We start from the raw sequence: 22783 nt of genomic DNA, 5'->3' as shown, positions 1-22783 counted from the left end.
ATCACAGTTTTCGTGTATCTTGGCATGTTCTTCTCCACCAGTCTTACACACTGCTTTTGGATAACTTTATGCCACTCCTGGTGCAAAAATTCAAGCAGTTCATCTTGGTTTAATGGCTTTTGATAATCCATCTTCCTCTTAATTATATTCCAGAGTTTTTTTTAATTTGGTAAAATCAAAGAAACACATCATTTTTAAGTGGTCTCATTTTTTTCGAGAGCTGTGCGCTGATGTCTCGCGGTTTCACAAATTAAAAACAAAAACAAAAGCCCTGGTCCTGAAGGATCATGGGTACAGTAAAGGAATAAAATGGCGGACTTGTCAAATGAAGGTAAGGGTCTGGAGTGCAGTAATTTGCTGTGGGAGACACACACCGGTGTTTTGTTGGCTGCTGATTGTGGAAGAGGGACGTAGATAAGCTTTGATGCATTCTGCTGCTGCTTCTAAAAACAGACTGGTGGCTCCAAACCCGCCGCTGGTCCGGCTGAGTCTCCAGCAGTGTTTAGTGTAGAGGCAGGGCTGTTAGCGGTTAGCTCGGGGAGCTAAGCTAGCGCGGGGTGAATGGTGGTTAATGAGGAGAAACAGGGGGAGGAGCGGCGGTACAGTGGCTCTACAGTAGATATATAGCTTCATAGGTATATAGCTTTATATCAGAAAACACAGGCTCGCCTCCTGTTTTATTCTGCTGGTGCAGCTAACTTACCTGAAACACACACGTATTAACCAGCTAAATCATTAACACATTTCTGCAGCACATCGGCTAAGCTGAAGTTGGAGCCTTATTCGATTTTTCCCGTTCCACCTTAAAAACGTTGTCTGGCGCCAGAATGTAGCTAATAACGGCAGTGGAACCTCCACAGCATTTAAGGTGGAACGGAAACTTCGAATAAGGCTCTAGTTATTATAAAGCCAACCTAGCTAAGCTAGTTACTAGTTAGCTAACTTGAGCCTCTCTGCAGTCGTAGCTACAGTGCGTTAACTTAGTTAAGTAGTTAAGCAGGTATTGTTTGAGGTTTCCTCATACGTTACGCTGTAAGTTACATTATTGCTTAAGCTAGCTAAAGCTACCCAGATATGTATAAGATAGCAAGCCGTTTAAATCTAAAACCACAGAAGCGACTGCTTTATTTATTACTAAAAAGCTCAGTTTCAGGTCTCAGCGATGCAGTTCTTCTACTAGGAACTATTATTTTTTAGATACTAGCTGCATAAAGCCCTTTAGACTTGTCAAAATATAAAAGAATATTAGCTAATTCTACCAAACTGCTTTACAGTGATATGATTTAGAGTTGTTGCTAGTAAAAAGCAGAGTTAAAATGTCTGTCATAGACAAAATCATCCAACTATGAGTTAGTCCATATTCATTTATGTTGAGGTTTAATGTGATTTATGTAGCTACCAAAGGTATTCATAATTTGTTTTTAAATGATAATTTCCCCTGAAGCATTAAGCTTAACTGGTTCAGAGAGTGAAGAGAGTGTTCAGTGTCTTGGATTTTTAGGTTTATTCCGACTGGTTTATTTCTCAGGGGGTCCTGGGGTAATTTTCTCTTTTTTGGGGGGGTTCTCTGTGATTTTATTCCCATTCGGAACAACCATTTAGTTACATGTTTTTCTCAGATCTCCTCTGGCTGAATTACCTACTATTATTCCCTGAACTACATGGTCCTCTGGTAATTTTAGTCTCGTCCGGACTCACATCTCTGAGTTTCGTCACCTCACGTTTAATAAAATAGCTATTTGTCCACTGTTACGCACCCTAATTACACTTTGGGTGCACGTTTCCACGGAGATCCACATAAACACAACAGCAAGTAGAAATGGAGGAGCTACTGAACAAGAAAGCCAAAAAATTCACTGGTCCTCCTGTTTTTACAATTGCAGTCCGGACGCAAGAGTTTTATCACTAGTATGAAATATTTTTCACAGATGTCCCCCTGAGAATCTAATCCCGTCCAGATAGGGCTAGTTAGCCAGTGTGCTTGTGTGAGTATTATGTGGGATTTGTTCTTATATAATGCGGTATATTAATGATGAAAGGTATCGCTATCTAGAACTTGGAAATCGCTTTAGCCTAAAATTTCTAGTTGCTAGTACGAACGCTTATGTCAGATTTGAAATATCAGCTATGATGCTAGATCTACAGCTGTAACTATAAAATCACTTTTATAATGAAAATACCAGAATATTACCAAACTGCATCACAGAGATGGGACTTAGAGTTGTTGCTAACAAATGCTTGAGGTAATGCTTGTATTGCTGGTTTGATTTTAAGCTTAAAATGTATTGTTATAGACATAAAAGGATAAAACTACGGGTTAGTCCATGTTCACTAATGAGGTTTATGTGGTTTACCAAAGGTATCCATATTTTGTTTTCAAATGGCCAGTTTCCCACAAGCTTTTCTGTTTCGCTTAACGGGTAGAAAGTGTGTTCAGTGTGTTGGTCACTGTACTATTTATGAACCACCTCTGTGCTAAGATGTTTATTGTAAAATATGTACAGTTGTACATTTAATTTTTTTTTAATACATTTGAATGTTTTGCCATATAAAGCCAAACAATTGCTGTAAATAGACATCAAGGTAAAAAAAAAATGTCAATACAATAAAATGTAAGTTATGGGTCCTTTACTGCCTACACTCATCCATACATAAATACGAAACAGATATAGCATATGCTCTTCATTCAAAACTCATAACTTGATCACTCAGCTATGCTCATGTGCTAAATCAGCTCTCTACTTTGCTGGAGTAAGCCAAAATGAAACTTCTCTTTGGCTTACAAAAAAATAAAGTAAGCTTTTTCCTAGGGAATATAAATTATATATTTCTAAAACTTCTGAACAGGAGCTTTTAACAAGAACTTCTGTAAATGCTAATCAAATGCAGATATTTAACCACAAATATTTAATCAAAATAGATTATATATTGTGCATTACTTTGTTTGTCAAGTTATCACACCTTACACAATGACACCCTTTGAATTTTAGTGATAAAAGCTGTTAGTAATTGTAAATAGAGATGGATCTATGTCTCTCATGATGAAACACAAACAGTAAAAACATTTAGCACGTTTTCGGACCAAGCTATAGTGTACTATATGGTGAATAGGGTACAGATTCTAGAACAGCTTAAAAAATATATTTTTTTGCTTATAAAGACATTAATGTAGTGGGACATGCTGTTATTGTTTTGCAGTTTTGTTTAGTGCACCATTTGATGCATTTATTCTTTAGTATTACATTCAATAGGAAATTACATAAAGCAAAAGATAATTATTTTTTGTTTTCCTGCTATAATTCATTGTCTCTCATTTAATGTTGTGAGCTCGTTTTAAATGGGTCACTTTTGATGCATCACATGATTGTCAGAATAACAAGCATATAATGTGCTGATCAGTGGACTGTGAATTTACAGATAGCCATCCTGCATGTTGCACTCGCCTTATAGTAAGTTAAAAATAGAGCAGATCAGAGCCATGTCATCAATGTTAACATCGTCATCGTTTTAATTCTAGAGTAATATCAGAATATTACAAATATAAATTATTTTTGGGTGACTAATTTGTCAAGAGCGTACTACACATAACTAAAGTTGTTTAGTGTTTTATATTATTGTAAATATTTACAGCTCTGGAAAAAAATAAGAGAAAAGTAAAAAATGATGAGTTTATTTGGTTTTACCAAAATAAAAACAAGAGGAAGATGAATGATCACAGCCATCAAACCAAGCTGAACTGCTTGATTTTTTGCACCAGAAGAGGCATAAAGTTATCCAAAAGCAGTGTGTAAGACTGGTGGAGGAGAACATGCCAAGATGCATGACAACTGTGATTAAAAACCAGGGTTATTCCACCAATTATTGATTTCTAAACTCTTAAACCTTTATGAATATGAACTTGTTTTCTGTGCTTTATTTGAGGTCTAAAAGGCCTACATCTTTTTTTTTCAGTCATTTCTCATTTTCTGCAAATAAATGCTCTAAATTACAATATTTTTTATTCGAAATGTGGGAGAAATGTCTGTAAATTGTAGAATAAAACAACAATGTTCATTTTACTTATTCATTAACATATACATATAAATAGCAAAATCAGAGAAACCTATTCAGAAGCATTGTGTACATATCAGTCCCAGATCAACATGTTAAAAAGCACACACACACACTAAACATGCAAGTTATAATTATGTCAGTAAAATGTGAGATTTGTTTCTAATTGTAATGGCCCAGCTTACGATATAGTTTTAATAACATACTTTTAATATATGTGTTTTACTGAGCAAAAAAGCACTTTAGTGTTACGTTTTATAGACATGTATTTTAGCATTTGCCCTAGACACTGTTTGCATGTTGAAGTTTGGCCTATTTCTGCTGCCCTCTAATAGTCTTTCTACCTGTAGAATGGAAATTGTGTGGGTTTTGTGTATCCTGCCCAATAATAGATTCTCTTTTTTTCCATTTACAGATAAACCTGCTATAGCTGCACCAGCATTTGTGTTTCAGAAGGACAGAGCACAGAAGGTAAGAGTTCATTAGTTCATTAGTGGGCTGTGTGCAGCAGCAGTTGTGATTGTGTTGTTTTTGCTGTGTAAAAAGCTGCAGTAATAATAATGCAGTGCTGGACTCTAATGTTGACTCACTCACTTTGTCCTCAGAGGTCAGCAGATGGGTCCGGTGCAGAAGATGGAGAAGGTGAGTTTTTTCAATTGACTGTTAGAAACAAATATAGTACCATATTTTTCACTTTCACTTAAAATCCTTTAATTTCTCCAAAAATCGACAGTGCACGTAATGTATGAGTTTTACCAGTCAGGTTATAAGGAGCATTAAAGCCGCTCCACTGAAGTGAAGCGTTATTTAGGCGTTTCAGTTAAGTTCTCCAGAACAGGGGCTGGAGTAGCATTAGCGTTAGCCAATAACCAGAGGTGAGTATTATTGGCCTGTAATCTGCTCCTAACCCTGGATAGCACTGCTGGAGCAGCATTAGCATTACCTGCTAACCGCACTAGCTCTTTAGCCATTCTGAGGAGAGTATATCGGACTGTAGCTTACACTCTTATTGTTGATTATAGGTTTGTGTTCACTACACTTCTTGTAATAATAAACAAACTGGGTGTCTTACACTTCCTGACTGAGTTTTCCAGATTTTTATGGTTAATGAAAAAAACGTATTTTTGCACAGTAAATGACTAGAGATCATACACAGCAGAACAGAACGTGCCTCAAAACTCACAGCTCACGTAATCTAGGAGATGCAGAGTAAACAAGGAAGTGCTACAGCTTGCTGCTCTTGTCAGTTACGCTATCATTTGCTCTGACCGAAAACAAAAGGAATAAGAAAAATGGCTTTATTGACGTCAATCATGAAAAAATAGGATCAGAAAAATCTGTACAGACTGTACAGTTCATTGAGACTACCCTTTGTACAATGCAGATGTTAGCTTTTTTTTTTTTAATTCCATTCCACCTTAAATAGTATAGCAGTGCTATTACTGGTACTAGTGGAGCCAGAGTATAGCTGCTGCCCCATTTAAGGTGAAACATAAAATTTGGTAAAAAAAATTTACACATTTAAGTATTAGTAGAAGTAAGTATATGAAAGAATGCTTTAATTTGTATTATTATTATTGACATTTATGTACCAATCCCATGTTTTCCAGACTCTGATCGAGATGACAGCAGCTACTGTCCCCCTGCTAAAAGAGAAACATTATCATTCACACACTTTCCACCCTCTAACTCAGGTAAAAGAGCGGTTTTATTTGGATGTTAGTGATTATTCAGAAACTTCATAATAGTTCTATACTGCATAATGTGTTTTTAATTGATTTAAATTTTTCTTTTAATTTTCCAGTGTCTAAGAACAATGTTTTCATGCCATCCAATTTCTGCCAGTCCCCGACTGGAAATTCTGATTCGGAGCCCGGTAAGACTTAATACAGGAAACCCCTGTTAAAGAGTATTCTACATTACATATTACAGTCATATGGTTTGATTTATATAACATTATCTTGTGCACGGTTAAAATCTAAGACTTTTATTATTCATGTGTTGCTTTAATATGCAGGTTAAAATCTAAGACTTTTATTATTCATGTGTTGCTTTAATATGCAGTTAGGCTAGCGTTATATTTTAACAGCATTTTTCACATACTTGTCTGCATACCTTTGGTTTATGTGGAGGATTAAAAGCTATATTCACCATGGGTCATGTCAGAGCTGAAACATCTCAGCCCAGCACAGGAATACCTGCCTTAAGCTGCTTTCACACAACAAGGTCAACTCTGAAAGAACAGACATTTGAGGAGATTGTATCTTGCTTATTTTTCCAGCATTCTTTTATTTCTATGGATGTGCAGAACTAGCTATCTTGAGTGACCATAGGTTATGTGGAGCAGCCATTCCTGTGCACATGCATGCAAAGTACAAATAAAGCATAACTGTGCTTTTATTATCTACCCTGTCTGTATATATGTGTGTGTCTGTCTGTATGAGTGTGTGGTTTGTTGGTTATTTAACTAGAATATTTGTGTTCTTTTGGGCAGAGGAGAAAGTTGTGGGTTTTCGTCTGAGGCCACCAACGCTAATACATGGGCAAGCACCAAGTGCTGGTAAGTAGGGTTGTGCCATGTAGTATAGTTTGCAATAATATCTGCCAACTTTTTATATCTTTATCACAAAAATTACCTGAAGTATCATCATATTGTTTTGGTGCCATATGGGCCATAAGGGTAAAAATGTTTTGCTATTATTTCCTATTATCATTTTCCATTAAATATCTACTAAAGACAAATTATAATTTATTTTACTGAATATATATAGAGTACATCTTGTTTTAATCTGATGAAAATCTCAATTAGGAGTGTGCTATATTATATCGTATTCAATATCAACACCAAATAACAGTTAATATTTTTTTGTTGCAAGTAGTGTAGTGTATGCATGAATTATTAATTTTAATTAAATGTTTTGTCATATTGCCACGAATATTGTTATTGCAAAAATAGCCTGAAATATTGTAATATTACCTTCAGTATATCGTTCATATTGCCCACTCCTACTAGTAAGTGATATCACTAAGGTTATACAGTCAGCTTCATAAGTTTTTTTTTTTTATACGTCCTTATATATCCGTTTTGTGTATTTTGTCTACATTTTAGACCATGCATCTAAAATGATGCACTTAGCGCTGGCCTTACACCAAATGACATTTCAATCAATTTCAATTGCTAGAGTTGCAGCGTTTCTCCATCGTCCTAATTCTTTGATGTTAGGTGTCATGATGAGTCATTGTTTGGTATTGGAATTTTATTAAAATCAACCCTGTTTAATATTAAGTTTTTAGTCTTGTCTCATGCAGATTGTGACACATTATGAATTCCTAATAGCCACAGAATACCTTTATCTACTTTATCTATCTTAAAGCTACTCTTGTTTCTGTTCCTTTGTTCAACAGTTAGTTGTAAATATCCACGTAGATAGTAGTTGACTATACAGTGGGTACAGAAGGTATTCAGACTCCTTTAACTTTTTCACTCTTTGTTTCAATCAACGTTTACCATTTAGCCTGAAGGATCCTCAAATCCAGGTGTGAATCCAGAAGCTCAAAAGGGTGCTTCTACTCAATACTGAGCAAAGGGTCTGAAAACTTATGACCATGTGATATAATTTTTTTTTTATATATATATATATATATATAAATTTCAGGTTTTTTATGTGAAGAAGGGGTGCTGAGTTAACATTAAAGAAAAGTAAAATAGACTTTTTAATTTTAAAATTTTAAAATGTTTATTTTTTTAATTGTAGCAAATGACTGCAATGAAACAAAGAGTTAAACATTTTAAGGGGTCTGAATACTTTCTGTACCAACTTTATGCACAGGATTAGCAACATTGCTGTGAACTGGCCCTTTGTTCTGATTGATTTTTTTTTTTTTTCAATTTCAGGAGTACCAAGTCAGAAACCTAAGGAGGAGCAGCGCAGTGTGCTTCGTCCTGCTGTACTTCAGGCACCTCCGTCCTCCAAGTCTTTAAGTTCATGCAGTAAGTTTGTTGTAAAATAAGTAAAGGAACATAGATATACTTTATATAAGAAGTTGAAAAAAAATATATACACATATTGGAACATCCCTGTCTTTGGCATATTGTAGATTCTAACAGTGGTACGAATGGAGTGAACAAGCCATTGGAAGCACAGCCAAGACCAGAGGAGTCCTGTGAAAACTCTGATGGAGGCACACATGAGACTGACAGGTCACCGGTAAGCACAGAGAAATTTGGAAAAGAAAACAAATGCAAGCTGTGTTTTAAAAAATATGCTGCAGCCCACGTAGGCTGCATTTCTCAGTCACTACTTCATAAAAGTCTGGCCCAAAATAAAATTTTTTTAGACTGTTTAATTTGTGTGACCAATAAGCTACTGAGCAGGGGTTCTTATAGGGCAGTCCTTGATCTACCTCTGCTGCAGCCCAGGCTTTGGAGCACAGCTATAATCTGTGTAGTGAAATAATATCTGTAATACTCTTATATTCTTGTATATTCTTTAAAGATATCAAAAGGTGAAGATGGAGATGAGCAACAAAAGAATGGGGACGAAAGTAAAGACAAGGTTCATCCCACGGAGTCATCATTTGTCTTTGGACAGAATATCAAAGAGAGAATCAAGGTTGATGAATTTCTTTTAAGATTTCTTTTCAGCTTTAAAACTGATGATCACACTGATGAGTTTTTATTAAACACTGTTTCTTTGTAATACCTGCAGGAAAGTAAAGAAAGTAATTCCAGACCAGACACATCTCAGTCAGAAGAGACAAATTATTTTCTACAGTACATGAATAACACAAGGTAAAAAAACGAAAAACAATTATCTCAAATGTTTGACTTCTTCCAATAGCTTTTTACACTGTGTGTAATCAAGCAACTTGTTTTATAGCTCCTAACATGGATGTTGTTCTTTTTCAGCTCCCAGAAAGAGGATGAGTGCAGTGATGCTGGTGCAAAGTTTGTTTTTGGGCAGAACATGTCAGATCGTGTTTTGGTAAGATGACAAATTATTCCTCATGTCTATGGTCTTGCCTCAGTTCACCTCAGTAGAGTCTTGCTGAGGCACGGTGCTGAACTGTCCGGTTTTGCTTTCAGAGCCCGATGAAATGCAGTAAAGCAACAGCAGAGGGCAGGGTGGAGTCGAAGCCAGAGAGTCCAAGCAGTGAACCCTGCTCTTCACAAGATGTCAATTCTGAAAAAGGTATGCTGTAGAAAATGTAAGCGTAATCGGAGAGGGATAAGTGCTCTCATTATCCTAAATGTTCGCAAAAGGGAAATCCATCCACTGCAATTTTGTTACAAAATTTTCCCAATCAGGTGCCAGTTGGACTTTCCAGAGCTTTTTTTTTTAACCTACAGCTTAATGCATTCATACCTTGACAATTTTAGCTGTCTAGGAAAACTAGAATACCTACTATATAATGCCTTCACACAAAGTGGAGAATTCACTGTCCAAAACACTAATTTATGGTATACTACTATGGTATAAAGATTGAGTGGATTTGTATGTGTTTTAAAAGGTGGTTCTGTTAATACTGAAGCTGTAATGTAATAGTACGTGTGTGTGTGTGTGTGTGTGTGTGTGTGTTTTGTAGATGCTAACACAGCAGACTCTCTGGAGGAGTCAGCAGCTGCATACACAAAAGCTACTGCCAAGAAGTGCTTACTAGAGAAAGTGGAGGTGAGGACTGGAGAAGAGTCAGAAAGCAATGTTTTACAGGTAAGAACAAGTCTTCCACAGTCTCTCTTCCAGGCCATATAGGTTATTTCATGTCAAGTTGCTGGGGCCTGACCCTGCCCATGACAGATCTTGGAATCACTACAAGAAGGTTCACTTGAAGGTTTATAAGAAGCTCTTTAAACTGTATTACTTTTTGTAAACTAGAATATATGTTTAGATTACTTGGATTAATATTAATTTTCTATGGAAGAATTATATAAATGTGAATTTTTCCATTCAGGTTTCTATATAGCAGTCTGAACAATATTTCTTAACACTGGTTCTAGAGGTCCACTCCCATACACATTTTAGTGCTTTTTCTGCATTTACACACCTACTTTCACTCAATAATGGGCTGTTAATTAGCTGATTAGTTGAATCAGGTGTGTTGGGAACATAAAAAAACATAAAATAAACTTTGGACTTTAGGAACATGCTTTTTGTTAGTGTCCCTTCATAAAGGCCCAATCTTATTTCACCCCTTGGCTCTACCACTTACCACTACTCCCTTCTTTTTAGAATTGTTCTCCCTAAGAACTGGGACAACCCTTCAGGCACCAATGATAACATTAGAGCACTAAAGTTCAGTAACCTAAATGCTAGTTAACTTTAGGGCATTGTATGTCTTTAGGAAGGGGGGAGATGGTGCAGATTAATAAATTAATAAAAAAAAAAAATATTGTCCATTCCTTAATTCCTCTGTGATGGGAAGGTGGAATGAGCTATAATTAGCTTTTATTTTATTTTTCCGTTTCTTGTTAAATGCTGCAGCCCCTGCTGTCTGTTGCACCATTTAAGGTGGAATGAGAAAGTTAGCTAACTAGCTAGCTACTGTAACAAACTATTAGTGATCTTTTCTATGCTTGATATGAAGAATTTGGCCATAAAACATTGAAACTACACCTTAAACTATGGCGATATAGCGCTAATAGTCACTTTTAAAAAGGCAAATACTTACATTTTCAGGTTTCTTACCAGCGATTGTCAGACACCTCAGTTTGAAGTGTGTATCTGAAAAATCTCAGTATGAAGAAGTAACAAGTGCTATCCCTTCCCCTACCCCTCCAGCCTAACAAGAATCAGGACACCCCTACCCCTTGGCATGCACGCCCGAGAACAGAGGGGTAAAATGGGATTGGGCAAAAACATATGTGACATGTACAGATAGCATTTGCATTGATAGACAAGCTTTTATCGGGATGAAACACATTTTTTTTTTTTTTTTTTTTGTTTAATATATATTACACATTTGAAACCAGTTTTAAGAATAATGATTTCCATGATATGCAACCTTCAATACATTTTTGATAGTTTTTGAGGATAACACAGGTTAACATTGTAATTTAAAATATATTTTTGTTGCCTAGATCCAGTGCAAGCTGTTTGTTTTTGAGAAGAGCTCACAGTCGTGGGTTGAGAGAGGTTGTGGACTTCTGAGACTTAACGACATGTCGTCAACTGATGTGCAAAATGGAACGCTGCAGTCCAGACTGGGTAAGACTGTCTACTCACAAGATAACACCTTACAACTTGTATGTATGTGTTAGCTAGATTTGGTTCTGTATAATTCTTAAATTTGTTACTGTGAAAAGAGTTTTCTGTGTATGATCAGATATATCACATTCTGAATGTCAATCAAATGCCTAAAAACTTCACACTTTAATTACATTAAGCTTATTGATGAGTAATGATTGGATGTGTGTTTTTATTTTCAGTGATGCGAACTCAAGGAAGCCTGCGCCTGATTCTGAACACAAAGCTGTGGGCTCAGATGCAGGTGGATAAAGCCAGTGAGAAGAGCATTCGCATTACTGCCATGGACACTGAGGACCAGGGAATTAAAGTCTTCCTTATATCAGTAAGAAAAGAGATTTAAACCCAATTAAGGAGATATAACAACTCTACAGATTTTTCCCTTCTGGGTTGTTGAGATGGCCTGATTTGTTTAACTGTAAAAATACATAAATCATCAGTATATTAGTGCAATTAGACAGTATCAAGACCACTATGACTGATAAATAGTCTTACTGACGATATTTGCAGCAGACCTAGGAAAAAGTGACAGAGGGTTTGTCAGCTGTGTCCTGCCTAAGCCTCTGGTCTGTGCGTGCTTCTTCCTCAGGCGAGCTCTAAAGACTCAGGGCAGCTGTTCGCAGCTCTGCATCACCGCATCCTGGCCCTGCGGAGTCACGCAGAACAAGAGCCAGAGCCTCAGCCAACACTCCCGGAGGGCGAGGCAAGCCGGTCCAGCGACGAGGACGACTCTCGCGCCCCCCCTACTACTGCTGCTTCTGTTCCTGCTTCAGGTAACGTAACGGAACACTAGCCCTCTTTCAGTCTGTCCACGTGAATACTATTTAGCAGGATAAAGTCTGCCCACTAGTGTCTGAAATACTGTGTCCTGAATCTGCCAACTGCTGACACTGCAGTTTTTCATAAAATCTCACTTTTACCACACTGTGGAAGAAATGCTACCCATGTGTGTATTTGTACTGTGCTGCCTATAGACCGGTAATCTTCAAAGTGCTTTTTAAACAGGACAGTCTAGCCCTTTTGGAGCATGTCATACAGCTTATTATGGCATTGGCTGTCGGCAAAGAGTACTTTGAAGGTATTATTTAGCATTAACTCTTTTCAGCCAACATTCAGGCTTTCAGTTTGTGCCAGACTAAGAGTGAAAGCAACATCAGATATTAGCCTATGGCTCTATTCTCAAATTTATGGCTCTGTAAACTAATGATGGGACCTATCAAGCTGATATCAGAGGAACATGCTTAATAGTGTATCTGAAAGAAAAAAAAAAGATCTGATTAAATTCTAATTAAAAGAAAGCTAATTATAAACAGCACACACTCACACTGTTTTTTTTTTCTATCTATATTGCAGTATGCCTTGTAATTGCTCATTTCCACATTTAAAAATAGCCAATTTTAAAGCCTGTTGATTACAAAAAAAATAGTGGGATTTCAATATCTGTCATGATCTTGTTTATTTTCTACAATAAGCACTTCTTCATCTCAGAATACATTACATTACATTACATTTGGCAAAGCGACTTACAATAGTGAAGTACAAAAGTAATGGAAGTTAAAGGTAAAAACATGTTTAGACAGGGCCTAAAGGAGGTCAAAGGGAAATAATGGGATAGAGGAGTGAAGGAGGAGAAGAAGGAAATGAGGTTAGAAGTAGTTAGATTGTTAGAGGTGTTAGGAGAGTAAGTGCTCTTTGAAGAGCTCTTTCTTCAGGAGTTTATTAAAGATAGCGAGAGATTCTCCTGATCTGGTAGTAGAAGGTAGTTTGTTCCACCATTGGGGAACTCTGTATGAGAACAGTCTGGATTGCTTTGTGTGAATGTTTGTTTGGTAAAGCGAGGCGACGTTCATTGGAGGAGCGCAGCGGCCGGGAGGTAGCGTAAGCCTTCAGGAGCGAGTGCAGGTAGGAAGGAGCTGTTCTGTCATCACCTTGTAGGCGATTGTAATAGCTTTGAATTTAATGCGAGCATCAACTGGTAGCCAATGGAGCTCAATTAGCAGTGGGGTGACTACTTCATGATATTTCTTGGCATAGGACAGGAGTTGTATCCCTTTCCAGGTCAATTTGGTAATACATCTGTAATGTTTTGTGCATTGCCTCTCAGGCTGGAATGTACTTTTCTTTTTGCAATCACCAACTGCAGAAAATTCCAAAGCAGAACTGTTCTGAAGAGTTTAGAGTATCCTTGGTCTTTGCTAGCTCTGCTGTTACGCACTGTATGAGCTAAATGATGGCTTCTTGAGAGGGGTATCTGGTTAGTGGTGTTAAAACTCTTCTTTTTCTAAGAGTCACATTAGTTTTATTTATTCTACAAATATGTTAACGTCAGAAATGGTCAGATATGATGAAATCAATCAACAGTGAATTTCTAGCTGTGTGAGAGGTCTGTATCGCCATTAAGTGGTTGAACAAGAAATTGCAGCATTGTGTGTTTCATTGTGATTACATAATTGAGCTGAAAATCTAAAGATTCCAATACAACCAGTCAATCAAATTAATTTTGTTATTGAATATCAGTGTTTTTTGCCCAAAGAAATCTTGTTAGAAAGCAACGTTAAACAAATGTGGTACAACTGCAGTCTAAACATCACTTAAAACGAAGGTTGAAAACTATGTATGTTATAAAAAATAATCATCTGTATCATAAAATAAGCCATAAACGAGTAAAACTAACAGGAGATGTTTTGTCTGCTCAGCATTTTAGAAGCAATACTTACTAGCAATGACATGAACTTTTTCTTTACCAGTGGGTGTCCGGGTTTGATAGGACTAATCAAATTTTAATCTCATTCTTGTAATATTATAATATTTTATGTGCAGGTATCCCAGAAGGAGGCGAGACCCGGTCCTCAGAAAGCACGTAGCAGCAACTTCTCTCAGCACTGCACACAGCCATGCAGCCGGCACTGCTGGAAACATCCCAGACCTCCATCGCTGTGGCCTGAAGGCTCGTTCCAGTGAGATTATTATGCAGGTGTTTCTCACTAAACTCATATTCACAGACATGGGGTGGATAGCACTTTTCTGTTCAGAGTAGACCTAAATAATAATAAAAAAAAGCGTACTATACTTCTCAAGCTCATCACATTGATGTGTAAGAGGTTGTCTGGGCTTTTGAGCAGATTTAGTTTTCTTGTTATTTCCCACATAGAAATACCCAAATTGAAGTGTCATCAAATGTGATTTAAATAAGTAAATTAGTTCTGAATTAGTTAAACAGATTATTTTAAGAAGACTAGCATTGTTCCATCCCCGGTGCAACCAGACAAAGCAAAAAGTGTACAGTCATTTCAGTTTTAAAAAGGTTTTAACAAGCATTTTTACGTCGCTTTCTGGATTACTGCAGTAGGCACCATTATAGTATCCTGTTTACATAAAAATCATCTGTAGTTCAGACCCAACCAGCCTATGACTATCAGCTAATTAATATAAATGTTGTGTTTGATATTCCCTGAAACCAAATTTGAATCTGATATCCCAAATTGTCCAAAGTGGAACCCTTTGTTTAGTTGTTTTCCACATTTGTTTTGCTGTGATGTGGACGAGCAAATTATACTGCAACTTATATTATTATATTATTGACTAAACGCACATTTTTATAGTTTCTGTTATAGATACATATTCTCTGCGTCTGCTAAGTGTTGCTTTTTTTGTCTTTTTCATATATTTAACCATATCATAATATCTTCTAATGATTTTTATAGAAAATTTGTTTGAAATTTGTTTTTTTTTCCTTCTTTCAGTTTAATAAGAAATATTAATTACAACAACCTGGCAGATAAAAAAGAAGGCAGAGAAACATGGTAAAATAGAAAACAGATAAATGTGTTCCTACAAACTGAATTTTAACTATAAATTTATTAGAGATGCACAGTGATGTCAAAATTCTTTTAATATAGGAAGAGATTTGCTAAAAAATAAATGATCAACATCTCATACAGGTGAGGTACCTAGACTTGACTAATTGATATTTTAAACTGTTTAAATTTTTAACAGATATTTGATGATTTATGTTAATTTTACTCTAGATGAGCACGATCACAATGCATAAGTTCTGTGTAAAATTGTCAATTTATTCATTTTAATATTTAAACCATATATAAATGAATGCTTTTCACTTTTCAATACTGCTTTTCCAAATAGATATAGCTCCAATTTCTACATTTAATGAATATGTACATATCACCCTTTGCAGGGGGAAAATATTGGAGGTTGGCCTGTAATTCCCATATCCATGTATTTCTAACAAAAATACATCTTGCTTTTCATGTGGGACACGAAATTGGCTTGTCTCAAAGTCATCAATTCACTGCTACCCTGTCTTTTACCTCACTTACTGCATAGCAATCAGATCCTCATGCTCATACTTGTTTTTATTAGTTTTTAATTGATGCCCAAAGGAGACGTTACCACAGGAAACAGATATACAATACTGTGTAAAGGTTTTAGGCACTTGTAAAATTTTGAATGGTAAAACTATTTGTCTGGGTGTGTTTATTACTCAGTTAAACCTTTAAAAGAAGGGGTTTTACATAAGTTATAAATGTGTTCATTAACACAGTTAACTTATTTATTAACACTGTTAATGGGAGTAAAGTGTTATTCATAGATATCATCCAACACCTGGTTTTGTTGATCAGTGTTTATTAATGTTAAATCAGGTGATGGAATTGAACATATCCAACTGCTAGCTGGAGGCTTTGTTTTTCAGACTAGCTCATATGAAGAAAAATGCAAATTATTTTTAAGCCTTTATGAATGGGATTAGTTTTACATAGAGATGAGGGATAAAATAATTTTATTACAGGGCGTCAAGAAAACGTATGACTAATTTGAACAGAATAAGAAATCTCAGCATAAATGACTGAGATGGGAACGGCTACTCAATTTACGCACTGCCCTCACCTCCGAAAGTAATATATAGTGTGTGTATGTGGGCGGTAAGTAGGTGATTCAGCCTGTAATTTTCTCAGAGTAGAAAAACACATACATGGTCGTTCCGGACGAGAATAAAATCACGAAGGACCCCCCATAAAAGAGAAAATTACCCCAGGACCCCCTGAGAAACTAATCCAATCAGGATAGGGCTTAAAAATAGTCCACCAAACTAAAATGTCCAGCCAACAGCATTCTGTAACTTCTGTTAATTTTATGGTCTGTAATAATGAAATTTTAGTTATTAATTATTATATTATTATATTATATTATTAATTATAATATTATTAATTTGCAGCTAAATTAGCAAACTAACTTTTAAACTACAGGTAAAGCTACATACAACTTGCCTAATACTGCCAGCATTGATATGTGTATTTGCACAGCATTAATTTAGACATTCTTAAGTTATTTTTACGGCTCCTTTTAAAGAACATAAAATATTCTGGAATCTTTATTGATGTTGGAGCACACATTCCATAAAAATGACTGACATGGTGCATTCAGACAGGACTAAAATCACCTAAAATCTCTGGTAATACCTCAATTATCCCACTTACCCCACTCACAACTAATCCTATCTGAATAGGGCTTTATTTAAATTTTTATTAATACTTGATACCTGCATCAGTTCTAATGTAACTGGTGTCTTTAAGCAAAGATTAAGTAGTCTTAAATAATTGTCATAGTTGCCTAAAACATCTGCACTGTACTGTATGCTAAAAGGCAGGCTGGTGAGAGAGTCTGTATTATTGCATCCACCCCGACACAGTTTATCAGCAGACAGCACTGAAAACACGGACTCAGATTAAACAACACTGCCATTTGTTTAAAGAGCTCAAGCTTCTGTGAGTGATGATGTGGGATATGTTGTGTTTGTGAAAAGGATCTTTAAGAAGATGCAGTAATGTTTCTTATCTAATATCCTTCAGTGAAGAGTAGCGCCCCTGTTTTTTAACCTATGTATATTCAAACCTAGAGAATGGGACACATGAACATTATTGTATTGTTGTTGTGCACTACCACTCCTGTACTGCCAAAAATCTCTTCGTGAAAATATGTATTTTAAGTAAGAAAAGCTAGTAAAACATCCACAAAAAGTGTGTGAAAATAAAAAACGAAAATTGATGATCGGAGCAAAAAGCCTTGAAGTTGAAAGATAAGAAACCATATTTCGAATCTTTCCTGCATTCTGTAGCAGTATGTGATCTTGTGTGCATAGTGTTTTTTTTTGTTTCTTTCATTATATTATTATTTTTGTTTAAAAATAAACTCATAAAGCCTCTCACAGGGCACAGATATGAATGTATAGCTTTCCTGTATTTTAAAGGGCCAAGGTTCTTCAGCACTTTCCCATCTGTTTAAGTTATTTTCCCATCAATATGAACGTAAGAGTGTAAGGGAGCCGGAGGGGCTAGACGTTCACGTGTGAATGTTTGGTCGGTGAGATTGGGTTGGTTTATCAGACTGGAATTGTTTACAGCAGATTAACTGTATCTTTTGGTCGTATACATACATAGGTTAGTATCTGCAAAGCCTAAGCTGCTAAAGTACAATGCCACTGGGCATCTGTTGAACATCATCTTCTTTTACTTTTACTATTTTACTGGATTTTGTTTTTTTTGGGTTTTTTTTTTTTCTCATGGCTTGGAAATTTTATAAATGTGCTTGATAATAGACAGGACAGATATGGTTTCTAGGAAACGTGGAGACATTGTAATATAGGAGTCTAAAATATGCAAAAAAAAAAAAAAGTTTTTTAGTTTTTTATAGCAGTTTTTAAAAGTAATCCATATATTTGGGATTATAGATGAAGCAATAGTCACATTTCGTAACGTGTAGTAACGGCGATTAAAACATCTGGCATTTTAACACTTTTTTATGATCTTATTTGAAAACTGCCACTGCAGCGAGACCAATTTACAAGAAATTAATGCTGTGATTTTGCTTTCTAGAGTTTACTTAATTTGAATTTGAGTTTCAGAAGTTAAAATTTGTTTCTCATTTTGAGTATTATTTGCACATTTCTGTGCATAATGTGAATTTCTTAGATTTGCAGTTTAGCAATTTGCCGTTGGAATATGGAGGTTTCTGCCTGCAGTGTGAGCGAGGGCAGACGTTAGTTAGTGTTAGTGCCAGCTCACTAATGTAAGAAATATTAATCAGGCATTTTTTTTTTACATTTGTCAAATGCCACGGTGTCTCAGGCAATATGCTAATTTAGAAAATCTGTCCTTTACAGTATATTTATTGATATCAAAAGGTGTTGTTTTTTTTTTTGTTGTTGGATAAACGATAAACTTCTTCATGTTTAATCAGTTCTTTTTTTTTTTCTCTAAGCTGTTGGGCTTCTGTGGTTCATGTTCATCAGTGATTGTCTTTGTTATTTAGTCTAAATTAGTCTAAATTCCCCAAAAAGTTACAGTGAGTTACAGTAATACTAACACTGATTAAGAGGTGTTAAACCTTGGTTTGGAACAGTAATGTCTTGTTGAGGTTTTATTTGAGAAGAAAATCTTATTACCTCACTTTCACCAGTGTAAAAAAAACAAGAAATTGTTGGTTCAGAATGATTTTGGAGATGAATTGTGGCCTCCTTATTTTTGTGTAACTATCCATGTAGAGCATCTTGTCCTATTATTGTTTGCTTTTAGCTTTAGTAAAAAGGAAAAAGGGAGGGGCGGGGCTAAAATGTTATTAGAAATGTTGGCTATTTGAAAAATATATTAAAAATATATCCAATTGTGAATTGGTCTGTTGTTCCTTTAATGATTTACCCTCTTGTTTGGATGTATTGAATATTTATGTATAACAGAGCAATGGGATTACTCCTGATTCATGTGTGAGTGTGTTTAGAAACAATCAAGCCTTAATGGCTGTGAAAATTAAAAGCTCATAGTCATTTGTTTATTGTTACGTGCTAATAATTCCACATTGACAAATCTCAGACTTTTACCGGCAGTGAACAATAAGCTTTTATACGACGCACAGAGCAATTGTAAAAGTTCGAACACTTGGCAAAGTGGCCAGTTAGAAACGTGCTTGTAATTTTTTCTTTCAGTTCAGCCTCCCAAAGCTTTATTTCATGTGGTTTTGAAGGGCAGTTGTGTCACATTGCTGTTTTCGTGCACGACTAATAGTCAGAGTAATGTTGTGATTTATCGTTAAGTTAAATAATGAAAAAATGAATACGTTTAATATGTAACATGTGGGTAAAATGAACCTGCTTTGTTTCTGAACAGCTAGATGAAAAGCTTAGTACTCTCTGGACATACGGTATTAAAATATACAGCTCTGGAAAAAAATAAGAGACCACTTTAAAAAAAAATGAGTTTCTTTTATTTTATCAAATTGAAAACCTTTGGAATGTAATCAAAAGGAAGATGGATGATCACAAGCCATCAAACCAAACTGAACTACTTGAATTTTTACTCCAGAAGTGGCATAAAGTCATCCAAAAGCAGTGTGTAAGACACTAGCAGGATTATTCCACTAAATATTGATTTCTGAACTCTTAAAACTTTATGAATATGATCTTGTTTTCTTTGCATTATTTGAGGTCTGAAAGCTCTGCTTCTTTATTTGTTATTTAAGCCTTATCTCATTTTCTGCAAATAAATGCTCTAATATTTTTATTTGGAATTTGGGAGAAATGTTGTCTAGTTTATAGAATAAAACAACAATGTTATTTTTATTCAAACATATACTTTTAAATAGCAAAATCAGAAAAACTGATTCAGAAACTGAAGTGGTCTCTTAATTTTTCCAGAACTGTACTTTTCTCATCTTGCTCGTTTCATCTATTTGTTATACCTTATAAAAATCTTAGTTAAACAGTGTAACAGCGAAAGATCCTGACACACACCTCTGTGTTCTTGACATTGTGTAAAACTGCACAACCAAACGAACTGCTTTCGTGTTTGTTTGAACAAGAATGACTGCGGCAGCTTGAGATGCAGACAGCCCGACTGTATTCTCAGATCTGTGGACCCTCATGAGTGTTGAAAAGCACTTTCGTGTGTGTGGCACCGGCAGCGCTGTTATTTCAGCACATCCAAGATCAACATGGAATTTCCAGTGAAAGACATTATGACTGTGCTTGGGTTGCAGATGGAATTTGACAATTCCAAGCACTTCATGGAGGTTTGAAAAAGTTAATGTGACAGCCCAGTTTAGGCCAGAAACCCATCATAGAAATGACTTCCACTTGTTCTATAGTGCTGAATAAGAAAGTGAGGTTTGTCCTTATTGAAACGTATGTAAGCTTGTAGTGCAGCCTGTCAGTATGAATAATTTATTTGGACGATATCTTGTCCCAGACATAATTTGTATTAGGTTAAGTGAAATGCACTTTAAATCATTTCGAATATTAGGCCCTTGAAGTTTGATTAGATTAAGTATTCTGAATAAATAATATTGCAGTGCACACAACATTATGGGTGACATAAGTTCCAAAGAGGACAAATTGTTGGTGCACGTCTTGCTGGCGCATCTGTGACCAAAACAGCAAGTCTTTGTGATGTATCAAGAGCCACGGTATCCAGGGTAATGTCAGCATACCACCAAGAAGGACGAACCACATCTAACAGGATTAACTGTGGACACAAGAGGAAGCAGTCTGAAAGGGATGTTCGGGTGCTAACCCGGATTGTATCCAAAAAATATAAAACCACGGCTGCCCAAATCACGGCAGAATTTAATGTGCACCTCAACTCTCCTGTTTCCACCAGAACTGTCCGTCGGGACAATAAATTATTGTGGTCCAAAACCAGGCGTTTCAGTTTTATTGTTTAACCCCTGTATATAACATTGTTACTTTCTGAGACACTGATTTTTGGGTTTTTATTGGCTGTAAGCCATAATCATCAACAATAAAAGAAATAAACACTTACAATAGATCACTCTGTGTGAAATACATCTATATATGAGTTTCAAAAAAGTGAAAACATTTATTTAAATTTGTGTAAATTTGTGTTTTACATTGACTTGTCACAATGTAATGTTGTCACCTAGCAGTCAATCCTAGGCTTTGACATTGCATCCCTATAAATATCTATGTTCTTTTTTCAGGCTGTTCTGCTGCAGATTTGTTTGATTGTTCTGAAATGGTCTATTACAAGATGCATTTTTAGTACTGCCACTTTTTATAAAAGCTTATCAGAAATAGCTCTCGGTGGAAGAGAGAACCTAACAGAACCTTATGATCTTGCATCACACTGCTCTGACTTATATATCTCAAATGTCATCACTTTACTGTCCAACTTGCTGCTTCATTTATCTTGTTTAGGATTGCAAGCACCCATGGACCAGGCTTTTGTCTATGGGAGGTGAAGATTGCTCCTTTGCTGCTCCATACCCCTGGTATCAGCTCTCTGAAAGCATCCATCAGAAGAACATCTTATCTTCTTCCATGTCGTTTCAGTCGTGTAATTCCATTCTTCTGTGAGAGCTTTTTTTTTCATCTAGATCAAGGATATGCCCTTCTTCTTTCTCTTTCTTTATTGTTGCACTTCTACACAGTTTGTTGGGAACAGGTTAGTTTGTCAGCACTTATTGGATTGAACTACACACAGTAAAACACGAACAACTTTAGTTTAAATGACTGTACGTAAAGTATTGTGTAGCCACTTTGTCATGGTCTGGAAGAAGATCAAAATGTTCACCCTTAGCTGAGAGGCATTTGGTTCAGATGGTCAGGAACAACCCAAGAACTGCCAAGCCACAAGCCTGCCTTGAACTGGGAGCTGCTGGAACACCAGTGTAGCTGTCCAGGCAGAGGGGGGCGGAGGGGGCTGGAGCACCTGCCCGTTTGGCCCTTTCTGCCCAAACTGCCCAAATAAACATTAAACAACATTAACTAAATATAGATAAATAAAGATGTTAATATGGCATTAATTCACTTACCGTATTTTTCGCACTTAAAATATATTAATTTTCCCAAAAACCGTAAGTGCGCCTTATAATCCGGTGCACCAGTCAGGTTGTTTACAGGAGTTTCAGTTTAGTTCTCTAGCAGTATTAGCATTAGCCGCTAACCACACTAAAAGCGCTAGCTCTTTTGTCGTTCAGAGGTGAGTATTATTACATTTTTAATTCAGCCATTAGCCTGTATACAGTAGATTTGCCAGTACTCAATAAACAATTATTGGATTTTTTACAACAGGCAGATTTACTATTTTTTTCTCTTTGGTGTGGCAATTAAGCAAATAGTTTTAATATTCTAGTATGGGCTAAAATGCCCAAGTCTGTTAAACAGTATATTTGGTTATTTATATATAGCTCTGAAAAAAATGAAGAGACCACTTTAATTTCTGAAAAAGTGTCTCTGATTTTGCAATTTATAGGTATATTTTTGAGTAAAATCAACATTGTTGTTTTATTTTATAAACTATGGACAAACTTTCTCCCAAATTCCAAATAAAAATAGTAATTTAGAGCATTTATTTGCAGAGAATGAGAAATGGCTGAAATAACAAAAAAGATGCAGAGCTTTCAGACCTAAAATAATGCACAAAAAACAAGTTCATATTCATAAAGTTTTAAGAGTTCAGAAA

At 35.9% G+C, this 22783-nt stretch overlaps 1 protein-coding gene across 1 annotated transcript; it reads left to right on the top strand.

Moving 5' to 3' along the window:
• Positions 1 to 268: 268 nt before the first annotated feature.
• On the top strand, positions 269 to 18978 carry ranbp3a (RAN binding protein 3a). Its single transcript, XM_007240219.4, has 17 exons — positions 269 to 331; positions 4466 to 4521; positions 4656 to 4692; positions 5661 to 5744; positions 5855 to 5926; positions 6545 to 6610; positions 7946 to 8041; positions 8149 to 8258; positions 8547 to 8663; positions 8760 to 8842; positions 8960 to 9035; positions 9137 to 9242; positions 9637 to 9761; positions 11129 to 11255; positions 11477 to 11619; positions 11884 to 12067; positions 14115 to 18978. Exons 1-17 carry the CDS (start codon positions 310 to 312, stop codon positions 14156 to 14158), a joined length of 1548 nt encoding a protein of 515 aa, XP_007240281.3. The 5' UTR covers positions 269 to 309; the 3' UTR covers positions 14159 to 18978.
• Positions 18979 to 22783: the final 3805 nt, after the last annotated feature.

This window comes from Astyanax mexicanus, chromosome 16 (genome assembly GCF_023375975.1).
Source record: "Astyanax mexicanus isolate ESR-SI-001 chromosome 16, AstMex3_surface, whole genome shotgun sequence".
Taxonomy (NCBI): Eukaryota; Metazoa; Chordata; class Actinopteri; order Characiformes; family Acestrorhamphidae; genus Astyanax; species Astyanax mexicanus.
The sequence above is the reverse complement of the archived record's forward strand: the minus strand, read 5'-3'. Positions and strand labels throughout refer to the sequence as shown.